The following is a 21,641-nucleotide window of genomic DNA, read 5'->3' as shown; positions in this document are numbered from 1 at the left end:
AGGGTCGTGACCTTGCTGAAGAACTTTTGTTCAGACTATGTTTCGCCACCTTGTCCTATCTTCGGCGGCGCGAAAGGCTTCGCAAACTGTGGTGTCTAACGTGGACCGGAACTGGTCAGACCAAAGCATTGGGTTTCTGCCCCGGGGTCGTTTGCCAGCCACCTTGCCAGTCAGCAGCAATTTTTCAAAATTGTCTCCACTTTTCCTGGCAATGTGGCCGAAGTATTCGAAACTTCTCCGTAGGCAGATGGTAGTGAGTCTCAAGGGGACTTTGAATTCCGCGATGATGGATGCGTTTGTCCTATGCTACGTCCAGTGAGTGCCGAGCAGTTTTCTCCAGCACCACATCTCAAACGTGTCAATACGAAGCCGGTCAGCTTTTTTGAGGGTCCAGGTTTCCGCGCCGTACAAGAAGATGGAGAAGACAAGCGTGGTGACTAGTTGTTTTTTTGTCTTACGTGAGATGTTCCTGTCAGCCCAGATGTGTTTCAGTTGGGTCATAGCGTTTTTTGCCATGCCAATTCTTCTTCTCACATCCGGCTCACATGACCCGTTGTTTGTCACAATAGAACCTAAGTATACAAAGTTGTCAACCACTTCTAAATTCATTATACCAGTTACACTGATTGTCTTACTCCGATCCACCACCTTTACTTTGGTTTTGGCCCTATTTATAAGAAGCCCCATTTCTTTACTGACTCGTTCCAATCTGTCTAGTAATTGAGACATTTCTTTTTCGCTGGTCGCAAAGAGGGTAGTGTCGTCCGCATAGCGCAAGTTTGTAATTTTGGCTCCGCCAATCGATACCCCGCCCTCCCAGTCACTGCACACCTGTCTCATAATGTACTCTCCGTAAATGTTGAAGAGTACAGGAGAGAGAATACAGCCTTGTCTGACTCCCTTTTTGAATGGGAAGGGCTGCGAGAGTGCATTATCAATTTTGACTAGCCCTTGGTTGTCAGTGTACAATGACTGAAGAAGCGACACTAGATGTTCCGGCACTCCAAGCTCAGTGAGTATTTTCCATAAGCACTGCCAGTCGACACAGTCAAAAGCCTTACTGTACTCAATGAAGCACATAATGAAGGAGGTGTTAAACTCATATGACTTCTTGATGATTTGGCGGATGTTAAGTATCTGCTCCCGTGTGCCCCTGCCTTTGACAAAGCCAGCCTGCTCTTGGGGGATTTGCCAGTCGAGGAAGTGCCTTATGCGATTGTTAATAATATGGAGGAGGACCTTGCTGCTATGGGATATAAGGGCGAGGGTGCGGTAGTTGCCACAACTTCTGGTGGATCCTTTCTTGTGTAAAGGCAGTATGACGGATTCAGTCCAGTCTGTTGGCCACTAGCCTGTTTGCCAGACGCAATTACAGATGTAGTGTAGTGCGGCAACGCCTTTGTCGCCCAAGCTCTTGAGCACTTCAGCCGTTATCTGGTCTGGCCCTGGGGCTTTAGTGCCTGGTCTTAAGTGAAGCAATCGCTGCCGTTACCTCGGATCGTAATATGGAGGGTTCCAGTTCTATAGCGGTCCAGTCAGGAAGTGCACTGCTTGCTGCGGAGGACGGGTGATTGTATAGCTTTTCACAGTGCGCGCGCCATCTCTCCGCTATGGCTTCTAGGTTGTGGATTGCGTTGCCATCCTCGTCTTCAATCACCCATGATTTGGGCTTGAATTGCTTGGAGATGAGGCGTACTTTTTTGAACAGATCAGAGGTCTGAAATTTCATGAAGTGGGTCTCGATATCGGTGCATATGTTCGCTAGGAAGTTGTTCTTGTCCCTGCGGCACTTCTTCTTCACTTCTTTCCATAGTCCAGAGTGTTGCAGCCTGACACTGCTTTGATTCAAACCTCTTATTCTTGCGCCCCTTGCATTTTTGTATGAGCTGCCAGGTGTTCTCGGCTAGCCATGACTTGGATTTGCGTGAAGCGCTGTTGTCACTCCTAGTACACTTAATTACATCTAGAGTCTCGTATATCTGCTGTTTCAGGTGTTGCCAGCAGGAATTTGCGTCACCAGTTGGCATTTGGACTTCTGAGAGTTTTTCTTCGGTGAGCGACTTAAAGCGTATCTGTTCGGGCTGTGATAGGTTTCTAAGTTTTGGCTTGGCCGGTTTCCTAGCAACTTTCAGACGTAGCGCAAATCTAGCGACGAGTAGGTTGTGGTCGGAACCGCATTCAGCACCCGGGTAGGTTTTCACATTCCTAACAGACGTTTTCCAGCGCGTGTTGACGAGTATATAATCAATTTGATTTCTATACCTCGCCCCTGGCGATGTCCATGTATATAAACGTCTTGGGTGTTGTTGGAAATGTGTATTAGTAATGCATAAGTTGTTTTTAATGCAAAACTCGATGAATCTTTGGCCACGGTCATTCCTGATTCCCATCCCGAAACTGCCCACTATGTTGCGGATATGATCGTCACTGGAGGTATTTCCGATCTTAGCGTTCCAATCCCCGATAATTATAGTTATTTCCCTCTTTGAGAGTTTGCTTAACGTGGTTACTAGGGTGTTGTAGAAACCATGTATTTCCTGGTCGTCTGCTCTTTCCGTGGGTGCGTACACTTGAACGATGTTAAGCACGTTAGGTTTGGCATTAATCCTCATTGCAATGATCCTGTCAGATATGGGGTTGTAGCCGAGAACATACTTGTTCATGTGTCTAGGGAGTAGTATTGCGAAACCCCTTTCACTTTTGTTTTCGCATCCCGAGAAGTACATCGTGTTGCCGCTAGCTGTGTTGAAGTTACCTTGGCCACGCATGTGAGTTTCACTGAGGCCAAGTATCGAGATGCGGTGCCTTTCCAGCTCATTATCCACCATGGTAAGTTTGCCAGCCATTAGCAGTCCACGGACGTTCCATGATCCGATTCTGTGTTCGACTCGAATCGGTAATTGCTCATTCTTGGTGTATGGAGCATTGCCAAAAGTATTACTCTCCGCGGGAGCCTGGCGGGGCATCCCAACGGGAGCTTCGGTAGTATATTTCACACCGTCCAGCCCGGGTACCGAACGGCGCCGGTTGTTAATCGGATTGTCCAACGTCGCCATATTTTGAGTCTTTGTGTTCATTCATAAAGGTGTTCTTGGGAGAATACTCGTGGTGGGTTCCCGCGTCCTTCCACGGCAGTTGTTTTAGAGGGCATTTAGTCCCTCAGGGCCCCTGTAGCCTGGCTGGATCAGGTTATTTGACCGCCGCCCGATGCTTGGCGTTGACTGTTTTACGGTGGGTATGTCGGGCTCCACTCAACCCTCCTCTTTTCACATCCGGGCTTGGGACCGGCATCGGTAGAGTTAACCTACAGAATTATTCGGAAGTATCTCGAAATACTTCCGAACTGATTCCAAGACATGACAAGACATAATATATTAAATGCCAAATGAGTCGGATCTGTGAAAGTAGCAAATGAGCTGATGATCTTCAAACTCATGAATAGATTTTAATAAATGATAGCAAAGAACAATCTTAATGACATCAGCTTTCTAGCAAAAAAGGATCGAAATCGGTCCATTCGTTTAGAAGCTACGATGTCACACTCAGAAATACACTTTTTACACCCTTCTTTTTCATTGGGATAAGCAATTATTAATACAAAAACAATTTGATGTATACGAAATGTTATTTTGCAGTCGTGCCTAATTTATTTCGGTAATTTTATCCGTAGGTAAATAAAGATTTTGCTTTACGCCTGATGTGTGGACAGGCTATCACATACACTGGTCAATAAGTGAATGCACTGGGTACGCTTTCGGAGATAAAAGGCGTGAGTTAGTGAAATACATGATTTTGAAATTGTTTTGTTTTTAAATAGTTTGCGCTGGTAAAAAAGGTGGTAACTCTTTACGTAATGGATCTCTACCAGTAGCGAAGCGTTAAGTTTTTCATAAGGTAAACCCGAGGCAGAAAAAATTGCCTAAGTTAAAACATGGTGGCCAATTTAACAGAAAATAATAACTAAGACAAACATAAATAAACCTTAAAGAGAAGCCGGTAGGAATGGAGTTCTATGGACGCTTCGCCACTGATCTCTACAGTAATTAAGGGACTATTGTCGCTACAGGAGTTCCTAGTTTGATTTGAATAAATACCGATGGATAATTAACAAGTGTTTTTGTTATGTGTAAGGTTGAAATTCGTTTTGGATTGCCTGGATTTCCTAATTAGTAAGGAATTCATAGATATTTTTTCGTAACACCCAGAAAGATGCAGCGAAAACTATGTGGTACTTATTAAAATCTATTTTTATCACATCAATTTATATATCTATATAAAAATATGTATTATAAAATACATCGTTAACTACGGATAGGCTCTTCACATGGTCGATGCTGCGAGTAACATCTAGTTAATCATAAGAATAGCAGATTATGCCGACCCTAGATCCGACTAGTGTATTGCGGTTCTAGGTTCGATTTCCGGATAGGGCAGGTGATATTGGGTTTTTGTACCTGCCCCTTTGGGAATAGAGGGCGTGAGCGTGTGTATGTGATAATATTTATTAAAAAATTTACGATAACTTACAAAAATACTACACGAGAACGAGGACATTTACATGAAAATAATCAATTATTATTCGAAGTACTATTTCGATGTTGTGTTAACAATATACATTTAACAGCCGAGAGATGCATATTTATTCTATTATAGTGACCTATGTAGTCATAATATAGCATATTTTTTTTCTAGTGAGACTAGAACAATCAATATATCATGTTCCGCGAATATTTTAAGCATGATTAATTTGTTCTTGAACATTGACATTAAAAACAGGCCTTCAGACGTCAGTTGGGTCAACCACATGAGCAAAGTGCTATAAAGTGTATCATCGATGATGCATCGAGGACACCCGTGAGGTAGGGGAGATGATGAGGTCGTCGCCGGTCGAAAGCTCGATCAGTTCGATAGAAACACCGCAAGTGGTTATCGTTTTCGGGATTAATAACCGCGTTGGTATACCAGAAAACTAGTTCTCTACAACCTTGGTGATTCATTGCAGTTTAAAGGCCAAATCCGACTCGATTATTCAATCCACAAAAGTTTTTATAAATGTAGGTATGACGTAGTGTAACCTAAAAGTGAAGATGCAACTTGTAAAACACGGGCTTTGTAAAATTTGTCACGTAGTCGTAATTTAGATCTTATTCCTCAGGAATAAACGCTCAAATCTTGTGAGTTTGTATCAACCCACGCATAACTTTTTTAAGAGGATCTTATTTTAAGAAGGATTCCGCTTTTATGGAAACATGTTTCGCATAATCAATAACCTATTGATTTTGATTTACAACAATAGAGCCCCAGATAAATTTGTAAAGATGTCCATATTTGTTACATTATTTCAACAATTAATAAATACAATAAATACAAAATGTTATTTACATTTCCGAATAAATGAAGTTTATGGCTACTCGGGTTACATTTGTAATGTAGGTAGCATTGATATTATGAAATTTATTCGAAACTTGATATTAAAACGTTTGAAATATTTATTTTTACATATTATGTTAACTAAAACTGCATTATTTAAAAGTCACCGTTTAAATTTAAGTGATTCATATTATGACACATTGCAATGATGAGAAAGGTTATCTTCAAAAATAATATATTGACAAAATCTAATAAATACGTTGGTAAAATCCAATGCAGTTTCATTTAGGTAACGAAATATTAAGTATGAAAATAAAAACATCGAAACATCGGCATTTGTTCACGTCTATTGGATATTTAGTAGATGATAATATTATTTGACCACAAATAGGTATAATGACATCTACCCACTGTCGGAGGACTAGATTTGTATGTCAACTAAGTCATCTGAGTCAATGGTGAACATGTAAACGGATTAAGATCTTCAGAATGCAGTGGGCTATATTGTTGTATTTTAATCATTTTTGTTTTATGCAAATCGATGTGTGAAGTGGATCCACAAACATTCCATAAGAAAATTACGGCTCTCTTACAAGCCGGTCGTCTCGTAAATACGGCATTACACCGGGTACATTTATAAATTATTTATAAACAACAAAGCTAAAGTGCAAACGTGAGTGATTAACAACACGTAATATAGTCACAACGGAACTATTATAATTTTATATCATCTGCCTGACCTTGTCACACCTTGATTTAAGGATTCTGTTCCACATTTTGGTATGTTTTAAATAAAATTTATTATTCATCTAAATGTTAATTAAATGTCAATGAAAAATGAGACAATTTTGACAGTCTGTATTGGTTTCCTAAACACTGCTTATACGTATGACACGTTATGTGATCTAGTTTCAGACAGCGGTCATAATTTGTGGCGTCAACAGGCTGTACGGACGAGGTGCTAATACAATAATTGCAGCGGAGACATCCATCAATCAACATGATCCGCGCTTCTAAATTAGTGAGTACACGTTCTATTAAATTGAATTAGTATGCTAATCAACTCCTATTTATTATACAAAACTTGATTAGGCATCTATTTCAGGTTTAGATTTTCTTGAAATATCTACGGATGTGAATATTTTTAAACAATGACAGTATTCGTTTGTGAGATTGTTTGAATGGAGGGTAGCTATTTGTAGTGATGTAAATTCGGAATTTCTATTTGAAAGTGATGTGCCAGTTATACTTTTCTACAATTCATTATTAAATAAATATATTTTCGGGGTGTTAAACGCTTTACTTTTTTTTGTTTTATAAATTATAATAAGTTTGTAGTTAGTGTTCTGTTGGCCTATCGTAATGTAAGTATTTTAATAATCATACGTATACAAGGACACATATCACAGTGAGTTTTATATATGATTACGATGATTTTAATACTGAATAGGTACAATGTTGAGCCAAATGCACATTCAATTAAACATTACTATTCTAATGCATTAGAAATGATTATTTGAAGAATATGCGGTTTTCCTTGTGACACATTTGAAAATAAGCTAACACCCATGATGTCATTAGATTGATTTGATGATCAGCTATAAAACATTTCGTGATTTTTAATTAATATTTAAATTTTCTCAAAATAGCCTTTACCTTTGACGAATAAGATAGATTGGTGAGAAATGACTTACATTCGAAATATTTTTGCAGTTCTTAGTGTTATCGTTATGGACTGTGATTCAATGCTCACCGTGGGACGATGGAAGATACAGACCCGAGAAATATCAATACACATACAACATATACGACGACGGAAAATATTATAGACCCTTAGACGAGGGCAAATATATACCGGGAGATGAAGGACGTTACACCTACATTTACCGACAAGGTCTCTACCCGGATGATGACGGAGATTACAGATATGTCCACCAGGTAGGGCCCGACGGCGGCTATGGAGGAAATGGGGGATATGGTGGTAATGGCGGAAACGGTGGCTATGGGGGTAACGGAGGATTTGGGGGTAATGGCGGATTTGGTCCAAATGGCCCTGGCGGACCTAACGGGCCCGGTGGTCCTGGCGGTCCCGGCGGACCAAACGGTCCTGGAGGCCCATTCGGACCCGACGGCCTCTTCCAGGAGAGGTCAAACAGCTACACTGGTAAAAGAATATACGCCAGCAGATATCCTTACATATATAAAGTAATTACAGCTTTGATCGAAAAATATGTATCAGGCGACAGCCTCCACTTTGGCAATGAATATGAAGCTAGCGATCACCATTACAAGAAAATATATGCAGACAAGGAAATCGCCGTCAAGTGCAAGTATTTGACTCCCAGCTTCAAAGTGAATGAGACATCCGAGTTCACTACACAGTACGTATATTTTTTGTATGTAGCTTTGCATCTCTGGATCTTCCATAGCACTTTGATGATTTCTTTTCGGTTGCAAAAAAAAAAATGTGTTACTTGATAGAGAAAATTTGGTAAGTGATTATAACTACTTAATTTACTGTTCCATGTTTACCCAAACTCTACTTTCAAATATTTGAATAATAACCCACTGTGATCTACAAGAGACAAATATTATATTGCGATGTTGTTTCAAGATTGGACATATTTTACATATTATTTTCCGTATCTTCATTCAATTATAATTTGAGCCGGATTTATTTATGGAAATTACATGATATGACTTAATTTGTCGAAATATATATTAAAAATACAGCTTTTTGTTCGAAGTTTTATGTTTATTTATGATTATGAATTAATTTTTTGTATATGTCCGTTACATTAACAATAAGTTCGCTATATGAAGCCCCAACCCAGAAGGCGATGTCCGCACTTGAAATCTCATAAAATATTGTAATGGCGAATATGTTTACCAAAAAACTTCTGATAACTATTTTTTTCTTTATGCAAATGTGTCTATGGTCTAATATTATTGAACATCATCTTTACAACATTCTTCACTTTAGTTGATACTTAATTATAAGTTAATTATGCATAAAAAAATAATTAAATTAATATTTCACGGGAATAGATGGAATAAAAAATGTTAATAGCATCTTCAATTTAATTACATACCAAATTTTTTGTATATCGTACAAAAATCTATAAGAAATTTATAACATTTTATTATGCAAATGTCAAACATCTTTATTTTATGAGTTACTTAATATATGCATATAGATCAAATGGACCGGTTCAGGTAAATACCAAAAGGCAAAATGAACGAAACGGAATGTTTGGGATTGTCTCCAACGCAACACTTCTCCAAGAACTGCTTAATGACATTTCATTTTGGAGTTCAGTATAATATCATGAGTTCATTATATTTTTTTCTATAGGTATAGATACATATCAAAAATGGATTTTATCGATGAAGCTTTGCCATTAATTTTGTAGTTTCAGATTAAATTCAGTAATCAAATAAAAAATTAAATGCAAACGTGTAAACTGTATATGGTTTTATAATGCATTGATCTATCGTCCAAGACGAACAAATTCATGTTGGTGAGATTTGCTACGGGTTGTCCCCGTCCCATAAGCATAAAAACGAATTATTAAGATGTTAGGTCCTTATCAGCTCAATAACTACGAGCCATGAACGTTACACATTTAACATAATAATTTATATTTCTCATTTCAGATATCCACCGACTCTGAATGTTCCTGATGGCGAGAAGTTCGGCTCTTACTACAGTTTTAGAGGTACGAAAATTCTGAACACCGTGACCAATTCTTTGAAAAATAAGTTGAAATTGGAATACGAAGTTTTTGTCAGAGTAGTGGATGAAGTAGCTGAATAATCTGAACATCTTAACAACAAAACAACGCAGCGGCTAATTGCATTCTAAACGAATAAAGTTTAATGATGAAAAAATGTTTCATTTGTAAATATGGATAAAATTTTAGTTCATACATTTTCGATATGTTGTAAAGGCTAAATTGTATATTTTAAGTAAATGTCTAAATAAATATTGGTCGTTTAAAATATGTTGGAATAAAACGTTTATAGTTATGTAGCAGAAGAACGCATGTTCGGGTGTAATGACTGACCCCGTCATCAACACACCTTTGGGTTTTTCCTTAATCCTTTCCTTTCATATACAAATATATAGCACTACTAAAATATAACTTACAGTGAAGTTTATTGATCAGTAATATAAATCTTGTTTATCTTGTGAGCATCATCTTTGTTATTTATCGGTTAACAAAAACTTTAATGAAATATGTTACAAGCATTAAATTCTACGCGATAAGACAGTAAAATCATTTATCATAGAACATAGCATACTGTTCAATGAACCACAAATAATATAAATAAACACAATCGAGCTGCATAGCACAACTTTTTTATTGATGTAATGTGGATAGTTCTAACTTAGGTCAAACAGACACGGTTGTTTTTTGTTTTATATTTTTATTTGAAGCTATGACAAGAAATGCTTTATATTGTTCTAAATCTTTACTAATGTTATAAAGCCGGATGTTATATATGTTTGTTTAAATACGCAAATCTCAGGAACTAATGAACCTATTTTGAATTTCACTTATATTACTCCTGAGTGCTATATAGCTACTTTTATCCCGGAAAAAAAATCACATGATCGGGGCCGCAGGCAATAGCTAGTGACTAATAAAACGCAAAGAATGGTTTAAGATAATATAAAATTTGATAGGTTTAGGATTCAGAAATTGTAAGTAAATGATTGACTAAATTTAGGGCCATATTTATTACGATTGTAATGAAGGTGGAAAGCAAATATCGCTCGTAAAACCAAATCAACCTGTCGCCGTCCACTGCTGGACGCAGGCCTCCTCAAGTGAGCATCAACCACCTCGGTCTCGAGCATATTAAATCAAATCATATATATTTATTCAGTAATTAGTACGCAACCCTTTTGGGAATTTTATCTCCTTATTTAAAAAAAAGAAGGTGACAATGTACGTGGTTGTATCGGACTGACTCAGGTGACATTGAAGTTACTTCAACTGAGACAGGCATGACTCATTCCATACCGCACGGTGCGATTGTCCAGCTAAACATCTTTCGATGACCAGTAAAGATCCGGCTTAATTCTTTAATAGCCTTATAAACCTTATAACCTTTTGAATTATTTATTTGTAGTAGTCTTTTTTTTTGGTCACAATAATTACTCTGAAAATAATATTTTTATGTCGATTTATAACTTTATGTAGGCTGTAGATACCTTCAAAAGGTAATCATACGCTCTTATACTGAATACCTTTGTATTGAAAATGTACGGTATGTATTACAAAATAAATGTTATAAAAAGAAAAATAGAAAAAAACTCACAAAATTGCACATTGTATATTATGTGTGTATGTGTGTGTGTGTCACGCATAATGGCTCGACTACTTTACGGGCTAAGTGCGGAAAAAGGAGTCCATAACCAAATTGCACATTGTATAATCTTGGGATTAGAAAGAAGGTCCGGGATCGAATCCTCTAATTCTATCGTATCGGAAACAGCGAATGTGAATCTAGCTGACCTTTAATTATCTTATATTACCTTTTTTCTACATCGAAATGTATATCCGCATAGTATTATAAATGGTAATTTTGTACGATTTGGATGCACGTGATATATTAAAATCAGATCACTTCAAATGAAAACAGGTGCAAAATAAAAAGAACAACTTTATCCTGAGACCTATGTATTAAATATGTCATGTGTATCGAAGAATAATATAAAATATCATATAATATTCTGGTATTATATCAGACTATTTTCAAAATTGTTAACGAATTCCGCCTAGCCCAATTTCTCTATGCAGATTAACCAGGTACGCAGGAGACATTATAATGCACAAGTGTGTGCGTAATTCATGGGTGCACTCTCTGTTCCTTCATTGTCATACTCCAGTAAGGCAAATCGACATGGCTGCAGAGAAATCAAATGCAGAATCACCTTTACGAGCTTTCCGAGACATGGGTATTATTAATCATCTTCTTAATTCCCGTCTGAGACCGAATAATTTTTGACATGTAAAAATCCGGTCACAATTATTTTTAGCTCGACCCGGCATACGAACCCAGGACCTCAGCGCGATAGTCGTACTCATACCGCGTACACGTTACAGCTTCGCCACCGAGGAAGTCGAAATAGTAAAATCTTAACCATACTTATAATTATAATCTATATATATATAAATGAATTGCTGTTCGTTAGTCTCGCTAAAACTCGAGAACGGCTGAACGGATTTATCTTATCTTGGTCTTGAATTATTCGTGGAGGTCTAGGGAAGGTTTAAAAGGTGAGAAAAATTCGAATAATTGCCGGGAAAATCCTCAATACAGCATTTTTCTATTTCCCATACAAACGTTTTCTAAATAAAATGGAGAGTCAATTTGTAATTTATTACCGCTGCATAAAGTTCAAATTCGCGTGCGCGTTGGAGGATCTAATATCGCGTTCTGAAACTCAACAAAAGTGAAAGTGAATCGCGAACGCGACAAAATTGCATAGTCTCAAAATACATAGTACATAAATAGTGGTCGGCTTCGAGAAACTCAATTTTAGCTAACTTCAGTTGTTAATATAATATATAACTCAAAGGTGACTGACAGTGATATATCAAGGAACAGCCCAAACAATTGGACGGATCGGGCTAAGACTTTACATGCATAAAGCTACTATGACGTAGGCATCCCCTAAGAAAGGATTTTGATAAATTCTACCCTTAAGGGAATAAAATAGGGGATGAAAGTTTGTATAAATGTTCTTAGATTTTCGACTGATTGAACTGAAATTATAGATTGGGGATAAAATTAGTTTGAACCTATAAGTACCGGGAAAATATGTAGCAAGACTTTTATCAAACAGTGGAATTTTATCCTGGAAAACACCTTCACGCGGGCGAAGCCGCGAGCAAAAGCTAGTTAATAATACAATAAAGTTTGTTTGTGACGTCAAAATAGCAACTTTTTCCTCTATTTGTGTGATTACTTGCATGTCGGCTTTAACCTAAAAATTGACAGTTTAAAAAAAAAAACTGATTTTTTAGTAGTAGTTGCTAGCGTTATAGCGTATTATATTATGATACTGTCAAGTGGAGCGTCCATATTTTAAGGTAAGCTGTTTGCACGCGATAGGTACTCTCTGCGAAACCGTGGACATGATAATCGTGGACTTTATTTCTCAAATTGTATTTTGTGGAGGTCAGGCAGCTTGTAGCCTTGCATGGTAATCTATCAAACAAAAATGTATAATGAAAGAAAATACGGCGTTACGGATACGGTATTGAACACATGGATACGGTTTAACTATTTCATAAAAACGGACTAAAAATATAATTAATACAAATAAAAATTGGTGGTAGTTCGTTTGCGAGACGCCGGCTTATGATCTACTCAGGCGGTAGTCATGTTTAATTGTACCGCCAAGCAGCATGTACAGTCAGTCACAAAAGCATCTGAACGAATCCAAAATTTAAAATCACCATCAAACTTTTGCCTTCGTAAGACTAATCGTTTTTTCTTCACAAAAATAAACTTCAAGAGGGTTTACTTTATTTTAGATAAAGAAAAATTAAAATTTTGTTTGAAGTTAATCTGTAGGTATAATCATTTTTTGGAATGAACATGAAAGCTCTCCTTCGACGACTGTTCTAACAGCGCTGCGTTGAAGATTCGAAAGCTGGTCACGTCTCGAAAGTGTGATGAACCTTATCCTCACCGTTGCCACAATGGTGACACACAACGGACTCTTCTTTTCCGATTCGACACAAAAACGAGCTGAAACACCCGTGGCCAGCCAGTACCTGTGTCTGATGGAAAACATTCCAATGTTGTCCTGTTTATAATAAAAATACTTGAGGTATTTAACTCCCGTCGCAAAAAGTCGAGTGTTATTTTAAATTATATGTTTATGGTTTGTATCTCTGTAAGTGACTGTGGCATTGTAACTCCTCGCGTCGGGAACTGAACCCGAGACCGGAGGGATGAAAATACTTGTCTATCAATCCCTCAAGGCGAGGACGCTTGGAACAAAATATTACTTTTAATTTACAATTGACAAAGTACGTATTTACTCCTGTTTCAATATTTCGTGGACTAAGTATAAATAAACATTTTGAGAACAGTAATAGCAACACACACTGTTTCTATCGAACCGGCCAGACTCTTGTAAAGAGGCAATGCTTTCTACCTCAGCAAGGCTTTCACAGCGGCGATAGCCTAGTTGGGTGTGGAACGGACTGCGAAGATGAATGTCTGCAGGTTCAAATCCCAAGGGCACACACCTCTGACTTTTCTAAAATCATGTGTGTATTCTTTGTGAATTATCGTTCGCTTTAACGGTGAAGGAAAACATCGTGAGGAAACCTGCACATCTGAGAAGTTCTCTTTAGGAATTTCGAAGGTGTGTGAACTCTACTAATCCGCACTAGGCCAGCGTACCACGCTGGCCTAGTGCGGATTGGTAGACCACCAGGACTAAGGCCTAATCGCTCTCAGTAGTAGAGGAGGCCCGTGCGCAGCAGTGGGACAGTATATAATACAGGGCTGAGATTATTATATTATTATTATAAGGCTCTCAATGTGTGGACAAAAAGGAACTAAGTATATAGAATTTTTTCAGTCCATCCTGTTGTGTCCGAGGACTGATGTGGCAAAGGGGCTCTGTAATTTACCGACTAACAACTAGATGTATAGTTAGTATGACTATTTTTCAATCAGTGTGATTTCTACTGTATGATAGCTTCTTTCTACTTTTACCCAAACTACGTTATAAAAATGACTGAAATCATTACAGGACTCGAAGCGTATTTTTATATCTACATCGCTTTGTACCAATTATCGACGCATACTTTAAAAAATAAAGATAAACCTTCACCACTTTTGCGCGTTGCTTTAAGCTTGCATAACGTACAAAAATAAGCCTTCTCATCTTACGAAAACAATACAAAATTTATTATATCCTATAAACAATGTTAAGTAGGCGGCACAAAAACGGAGTGCTTTGTATGGGCGCGACCAGTTGTCCAATATATTACGAAGCGTCCCAAATAAGTCGTCTTGAATGCCAGTCCAAGAAACAAAATTAACATTTTCGCTATTAAGATCGATGTCTTGATGCAATAAATACTCCATTTACGAATTTGATGATTGTATATAAAGAATTGTTAGGCGCCTTAGCCTATTATTGCTTCGCATAGCCTGGAAGGTTGAACTTAAAATGAGGGTGCTCCTGGTAAGTTAGGAAGTGTTTTTTTGATAAAATATACTAATACGTTAGGAACTTGTGTACGCGAGTTGTAAAGAATCTGAATACTACCAAATTTGGCGAATTAAGGTTACTTAACAAATTAAATAAGCAATTTCCATTATTCATGACTGGTAGGCGCTTCAAGATTTGTGTATAATTTCTACATAACATCAACTACTTAAATAGTATTGAAAATAGTACAGTTTAATAAGGATTAACGATCATTAAACTGTCATATTTTGTTCATACAGATATCATTTATAGCCTTGGCTACTGTGATCAATAACATAGCAGGGGATGATGGAAGTTATCACCCAGAAAAATACAAGCCCAGACGCCAAGCTCAATATTACAGTCCTCTGAACGGAGCGTACAAGAGCCTGACCGATCAGAATGGCAAATTTGGTTCTATCTACGATTTCCAACCGAGAAACGCAAAGGCACTAAATCAAGAACTATTAGCGCCTTTCGTCAAATATGGAGACGGGTAAGAATTGATTTAATTTAAATAATTCGGACATTACGGTTTCGAAACGGATAAAAGCCTCTTGTGATGAAAAGCGTTGTTTCGGCCATCATGGTAAATGCATTATTATGTATTTATTTTAATGAAATTAAATATTTAGCCACCGTTTTTATAGTATGTTTGTTAATGTGTTATACATTATTACTAAGCCACATTTATGTGGCTCTACTTAATAAATACATACAGTATAATTTTGTATTATAAAGTCCATAAAAAATTAAATAAAATGGTATTTTAAATATAGTAAATAGAGAAAAATTCTAGAAATAGAAAAAAAAAATCTATTTGAAAACTCGTGTACTAGACTATTTATTATTAGTTTATAAATAAATATTAGGTTTAAAAAAATATTTACATGCCTTACCATAACAATACATAGCCAGACGTTGTATAATACAACGTCTGGCTTTAATCAAAAACCAGTAAATTTTTTCAGCAAGATAATATTGAACAATTATGTTTTTAGTGAAGACCCAGCTGCCTTGGCGACTACTTTGAGATCCGTGTATTCGACCCCATACACTCCAGTGGTGTCAACGTACCGACCTCTGGTTTATTCAACTACAGCCAAACCACATGATTATAGAATTCAATACGTCGATGATCGTTCAGCACATATCGTAAAGCAAGAAAATGACATAGAGGCTAATTCGTATAATTTCGCATATGAAACCGACAATGGTATCGCAGCTGCGGAGTCAGGAAGTGTAGACCCTTCGGTTAGGGGTTCAGGAACAAGAGTGAGGGGCTTCTATGAGTACATTGGGCCCGACGGCGTAAAATATAGAGTTGACTACACCGCCGACGAAAATGGCTTCAGGCCTGTTGGCGCTCATATACCTCAGAACTGAATACGGAACCCCTGGACTGCTAATATTTTAAACACTGCTAATATATTAAACGTGGTGTATTCGAACTTCTTCAATGAGTGTGTTGGAGTTGTTGGTGTGATTTAGTAACCGCGTGTAATAAAACGAGCCTTTTGTACTATAATCGAGAAACGACAGTGACCTTAAGTAGTAGTTATAAACGATTATCGATAATTTCGTGAAGGGGTCGATAATTTTCTTTTTTGATCCCTAAAAATAAAGTAATTTAATTAATGTCTGAATACGATATGCAACGTGATTCATGCGAAACGCTTGTATGTCTCGAATACAAGATTTATTAAAAAACGTTTTTTAACCCGTTTGTTAGTCAACATGCTAGACTGACCATGAAATCGAAATTTTGTAACCATATTTTATGTGATTGTTGTAATAAAATTTTGACATGTTCTATCATTTATTCGTACCCTTAGATGTTTGCGAATCAAATATCACACTTAAAATCTTTTTCCACGCATTTAATATTGTCTTTTTGGAAGAACTCTAAGAATAAAATTAAAATTATTAATATTTGAAATCACTGTTTATTTTTATGTGTCCTTTTGAATGGCAAAATATTTTAACTTTACGTACGAGCAATCCGCACGTGGACTAAAAATATAGGAGGAAACTACAGTTTTATTATAAATTTGACAACAGAAGTACATGTACAACCCATAAGGGTATAAACATTTAAATATATTTTGATTACACGGATGGAAGTTATATAACGTTGGCTAAATTCGAAAAGTTTTTGTCTCCATCGAAGCTAAATTCACGATAGACGAAAAAAAAATTATTATAAAGAATATTTTTATATGACCTCTATTCCACATGTTAATTAGTTTCGGCTTTTGTTATGGCTGTAAGTATTTTTTCGATATCAAATAACGTGCCATGAACATGTAAGCTTGTTATTTTGTTTGGATGTTTGTAAGTAAGGCAATCTTTGCCGGATTTCTCAAGACTTTCCCGCCCTCACACCCACCACTACAACTCCTGTAAGCCAGAATCAGCAGTGGCACGCATTTTATGACACCGAGCAGTGAAGCTCGCCGAGTCTCAGGGAAAACTACTATGTCATTATCCCGCAACGAAATTAATCAAATAGACATATTATAGGGAGGAGTAGGAAATATTAATTGTCCATTTCCCTCCATAGCAACGCGGGTGACAAAATCATGAACTAAGGAGGCGTTTTAACCTCAAGGATAGGAACGTTTACAACTAGATAAGCTAATAATAAAGCACCAAGGTTAAAATTAAAAGAAAGGGTCCTATTACATGAGCTGTTAGATTTGATTACAATAGGCGTGGCAAAAACATCGGAAAGCACGGAAATTCCGTCTAGTCTCAACCAGATGTTATTTGCATACTGTTTAACATGATGTTGCGCTCTTCATGCCAGAGGCTACACTCCCAAAGTACGTGATGAGCACACAGGAGAATCAACCAGCCTAAATGAGAATGGATATAATGATACTTTTAAGTACACAGATAGAGAAAGTGCTGTTAAAAGTAAGTAAATTTTATCTTGGGGAAATTAGGGAAATAATCAGTGGTCAGTCGACTTTCTATTGAACCTCACTCCATTTACCATCAAGTGCAGGAGGGTCACTTTGCTGTGGCCGTGTAAATAAAATTGTCTATGGTAATATAATTCGGAAAAATACTTTTATTCGGAAGCGGAGATTGCTAAAGCTAGTATAAAATATTTACGCATAACAAGTAAACACAACTGTGGCGGATATTATCGTAAGTATTATTAGGTTTTGCTCGCGGTTCCGCTGATCTGGAGGAATTTCTCCGAGTTAAAAAGTAGCTTATATCTTGAACAGATTCTCAAACTATCTCCATAGCAATTTCCTTGAATTTTCGCCGGTAGTTTTTAAGTTGGTCGCGTTAAAATAAATGACGCGGCGGGGGACTTTGTTTTCTAATATGTGTAGGATATTATGCGACCCCTCAGATGAAATACAATGTAGGTGATTGGCTTCATGCTGCTATTATTGCTAAGAACATTCTTAAGTACTTATAGAGATATATTTTTTTATCCAGAGAACATATATTATAGTGGCACTTTCTATTAAAATATGCTCTATTTTAATAAACATTTATCATTTTGATCTGTTGATTGAAAATCAATGCTTACATAGATTCTTTATACGGTTGAATTTATTTCACTGTTTTTTCCGAAACATGCGTAGTTGGTAAAATATATAAAACAATTATGTGTCATTTAGAAAGTAAAATAAAAAAGTACAATAATCGGCAAAGTCAGATTTTTTCTGTAATGTGAAATATACCTACTTCATGTAGTCATAATTTTTTTAATCTCTTTTATATTTAATATTGTATATTATTAAATTATAACACACCATTCCGGAAATCAGTAAATTAAGTTCCATCGAGAATAAACAGATGAAATCTAATTCACATATACTTAGTCTGGCCATAAATACTGTTACACTTAATTATAAAAAAATATTACATTTGAATTTCGAATCTGTCATTTTTATACGATTGTTCATTGTGTTTTCTCATTTTGGCGCCAATACATTGTAAAATATTTTGCGATATTAAAATGGTGTGGGGTGATAAAGAGAACCGAATCGCTGTGATAGCATTACACAAAGTAGGTATGGAGCCAAATGCAATTTTTAAAACTCTCCATACACTTGGTATTAGTAAAATGTTTGTGTACCGGGCTATTAATAGGTACAATGAGACCTCCTCTGTTTGTGACAGAAAAAGATCTGGCCGTCCACGTAGTGTTCGTACGAAAAAGGTGGTCAAAGCAGTAAGGGAAAGAATTCGAAGAAATCCTGTCCGAAAGCAAAAGATTTTATCTCGGGAAATGAAGATAGCACCTAGAACCATGTCGCGTATTTTAAAAGATGACTTAGGACTTGCAGCCTATAAGAGACGCACTGGCCATTTCTTAACTGATAATTTAAAGAAGAATAGGGTGGTAAAATCGAAACAACTACTGAAGCGGTACGCAAAGGGAGGTCACAGAAAAATTTTGTTTACGGATGAGAAAATTTTTACAATTGAGCAACATTTTAACAAACAAAATGACCGTATTTATGCTCAAAGCTCTAAGGAAGCTTCCCAATTAGTCGACAGAGTGCAACGTGGACATTATCCGACTTCAGTGATGGTTTGGTGGGGTGTTAGCTATGAAGGAGTGACTGAGCCATATTTTTGTGAAAAAGGTATCAAAACATCGGCACAAGTGTATCAAGATACCATTCTTGAGAAGGTAGTTAAGCCCCTTAACATCACCATGTTCAATAACCAAGTATGGTCCTTCCAGCAAGACTCGGCGCCGGGTCATAAAGCTCGGTCCACGCAGTCTTGGTTGGAATCGAACGTTTCGGACTTCATCAGAGCTGAAGACTGGCCGTCGTCTAGTCCCGATCTTAATCCGCTGGATTATGATTTGTGGTCAGTTTTAGAGAGTACAGCTTGCTCTAAACGCCATGATAATTTGGAGTCCCTAAAACAATCTATACGATTGGCAGTGAAGAATTTTCCCATGGAAAGAGTGCGTGCTTCTATTGATAACTGGCCTCATCGTTTAAAGGACTGTATTGCAGCCAATGGAGACCACTTCGAATAAGCTTTTTATATTTTTAATTGTTTTATATTTATGTATTAAACTGACACACTGTAAAAGTAATAAATGTTATTTGCAGTTAACAATTTTCTTTTTTCTTTATTACAATATTTATGGCAAGACTAGGTACACCGATTTCTGGACTAACATACATGCAATTTTTTATTTAAAATGGAAAATAACTAATAGGCTTTACATTATTTTAAAGAAGAAGTATGGAGTACGTATAGTTTATCTGTCATTGTATTTATTGTATCCAGAGATGTAAATAATTGTTTGCAAATTTTATATATGATGCAAATATGTTTTCTTTCAATTCTCAAGGGTTGGAATGAATCAACTAAAGTCATGACTGATTAATACTAATTAATCACTTTTGTTATGAGCAAGACATGACAAGCCCTATCTTGTCTATTTTATCTCAAAATTTATTTTTGCAATTTCACCAATATGACATTCTCTAATTATAATAATCGTCACCGTTCTCTACAGATATAATTAATAAACATATGCAAACGCTGAATGACAATATCAATGCCATCTTGCGTAAAATTACTCGATGAAACCGTATAAAAGTGAAAAAATTCACATCAAACAACATCAGTCAGCAAACTCGTCTTCTCTAGCAATAATGAAGCTTATCGTGAGTGAAATTTTAGCAATAATATTTCACCGTTCAAAATTGGGTAAAATATATTATTAAACACGTGTGAATTTGTTTTAGATTACTTTCGCCGCTGTATTGGCTGTGGCTGCCGCCCAGTTCCCGGGATTCGGTCCTCTCAACATCCCGCGATATGTCCGCCCCACGATCCCTCCACCACCTCCCCCGCGCCCCTCCCCCGCCTCGATCAGCGTGAGCCGCGTCTCCAACAGCGACCAGAATGCCAACATTATCCGTTATGAGAACGAGATCTACCCCGACGGTCGCTACAACTATGCGTAAGTATCCGATTTCAATGATATAGATTAAATCGTAAATTGTGTTGAGCCGGACGAATATTAATTAATTTGATTGCTCGTCCAACTTTTCATATATGGCGTTAAAGCCATAAAAACACTGCCTAAAGTTAATGACTACCAACATTGGAATGTGGCGGCAGTACGTTTTAGACCGATTTTGTTTAATGGCGTCTCGAATATAAATTGAAACCATAAATCAAATGTGTCAAGTAAATGGTTATGACCATCTAATTACTTATATTTAGCATAAATACGAAAATGAAAATAACTGCCAATCGTAGTATAGCTGATTATTTCTCAACTTAAGAGTAGAACTATGTTTCTTATTTATAATACGCTTTTAGGTACGAGACTGACAATGGCATCGCAGCCCAAGAAGAAGGAGTTCCCCGTGACTTCGGTGGCAACCCACCAGTCAGGCCTGACGTTGCTCAAGGCTCCTTCGCTTGGACTTCTCCCGAGGGAGTACCCATTGCGATAAGCTACATCGCTGATGAGAACGGTTACCAGCCCTCGGTAAATATATTTCTATAGTATGCGCAATAAATTTATGTATTGAATCCATCAATGGAATTCTTGAATATATTGTAAATGAAAGCGAATCACAATATACGGAATTACTTGCAATCAGTAAAACCGATAATATTATGTGATATTAAAAAAATAATTTTCTTACACAATTTCCAATTCGTTGATGTTTCAAAGAGCGTCTCTGATTATGACGCAAAATACAATTTATAATTTATGTTACTCATGTTTATATATGTCTGCTAATTTGGCATTTTATGCAACGGATACTTACTGGAATTAACTTTTTTTTCTAGGGTGATGCTATCCCGACTCCTCACCCAATCCCGGAAGCCATCCTGAAGGCTCTTGACTACATCAGCAGGAACCCACCCCAACAGAAGAAGAAGTGAACATAGAATAACAACTTGTTCTAGATAGTCAAAAATTTTAAGTCATTATTATTTGGTAAATCAAAGGACTGCAAATGAAAATGTATATAAATCAAACTAATATATTTAAATAAACATACATCAAAGACGTAAA

The 21,641-nt window shown here is 36.8% G+C and overlaps 3 protein-coding genes across 5 annotated transcripts; all 3 read left to right on the top strand.

Annotated features, from left to right (window-relative positions):
- The first annotated feature begins 4,890 nt into the window (after positions 1 to 4,890).
- LOC115444679 (keratin, type I cytoskeletal 10) lies at positions 4,891 to 9,374 on the top strand. 3 transcript variants are annotated; one of them, XM_030170548.2, is made up of 4 exons: positions 4,891 to 5,054; positions 6,280 to 6,391; positions 7,084 to 7,751; positions 9,028 to 9,374. In XM_030170548.2, the coding sequence occupies exons 2-4, from the start codon at positions 6,371 to 6,373 to the stop codon at positions 9,185 to 9,187; spliced, it is 849 nt and encodes a 282-aa protein (XP_030026408.1). In that variant the 5' UTR covers positions 4,891 to 5,054; positions 6,280 to 6,370; the 3' UTR covers positions 9,188 to 9,374. The 3 variants fall into 3 exon arrangements, with proteins under 3 accessions (XP_030026408.1, XP_037299033.1, XP_030026406.1); XM_037443136.1 differs by lacking the exon at positions 4,891 to 5,054 and adding an exon at positions 5,816 to 5,998; XM_030170546.2 differs by lacking the exon at positions 4,891 to 5,054 and adding an exon at positions 5,817 to 6,150.
- A 5,151-nt stretch (positions 9,375 to 14,525) lies between these two features.
- LOC115454489 (larval cuticle protein LCP-30) lies at positions 14,526 to 16,498 on the top strand. Its single transcript, XM_030183218.2, has 3 exons — positions 14,526 to 14,596; positions 14,863 to 15,098; positions 15,604 to 16,498. The coding sequence occupies exons 1-3, from the start codon at positions 14,582 to 14,584 to the stop codon at positions 15,986 to 15,988; spliced, it is 636 nt and encodes a 211-aa protein (XP_030039078.1). The 5' UTR covers positions 14,526 to 14,581; the 3' UTR covers positions 15,989 to 16,498.
- Positions 16,499 to 20,196: 3,698 nt separating this feature from the next.
- On the top strand, positions 20,197 to 21,641 carry LOC115454358 (larval cuticle protein LCP-22-like). The gene is made up of 4 exons (XM_037443135.1): positions 20,197 to 20,268; positions 20,350 to 20,567; positions 20,933 to 21,104; positions 21,413 to 21,641. The coding sequence occupies exons 1-4, from the start codon at positions 20,257 to 20,259 to the stop codon at positions 21,506 to 21,508; spliced, it is 498 nt and encodes a 165-aa protein (XP_037299032.1). The 5' UTR covers positions 20,197 to 20,256; the 3' UTR covers positions 21,509 to 21,641.

This window comes from Manduca sexta, chromosome 26 (assembly GCF_014839805.1).
Source record: "Manduca sexta isolate Smith_Timp_Sample1 chromosome 26, JHU_Msex_v1.0, whole genome shotgun sequence".
NCBI classification, from domain to species: domain Eukaryota; kingdom Metazoa; phylum Arthropoda; class Insecta; order Lepidoptera; family Sphingidae; genus Manduca; species Manduca sexta.
This window is presented reverse-complemented; position numbering and strand designations above follow the sequence as displayed.

Coding starts and splice junctions, on each gene's coding strand:
- LOC115444679 (XM_030170548.2), top strand. CDS start 6,371: ATGATCCGCGCTTCTAAATTA. Junction 6,392..7,083: donor TGATCCGCGCTTCTAAATTA/GTGAGTACACGT, acceptor ATATTTTTGCAG/TTCTTAGTGTTATCGTTATG. Junction 7,752..9,027: donor ACATCCGAGTTCACTACACA/GTACGTATATTT, acceptor TTCTCATTTCAG/ATATCCACCGACTCTGAATG.
- LOC115454358 (XM_037443135.1), top strand. Junction 20,568..20,932: donor GACGGTCGCTACAACTATGC/GTAAGTATCCGA, acceptor ATACGCTTTTAG/GTACGAGACTGACAATGGCA. Junction 21,105..21,412: donor AGAACGGTTACCAGCCCTCG/GTAAATATATTT, acceptor TTTTTTTTCTAG/GGTGATGCTATCCCGACTCC.
- LOC115454489 (XM_030183218.2), top strand. Junction 15,099..15,603: donor TTCGTCAAATATGGAGACGG/GTAAGAATTGAT, acceptor TTATGTTTTTAG/TGAAGACCCAGCTGCCTTGG.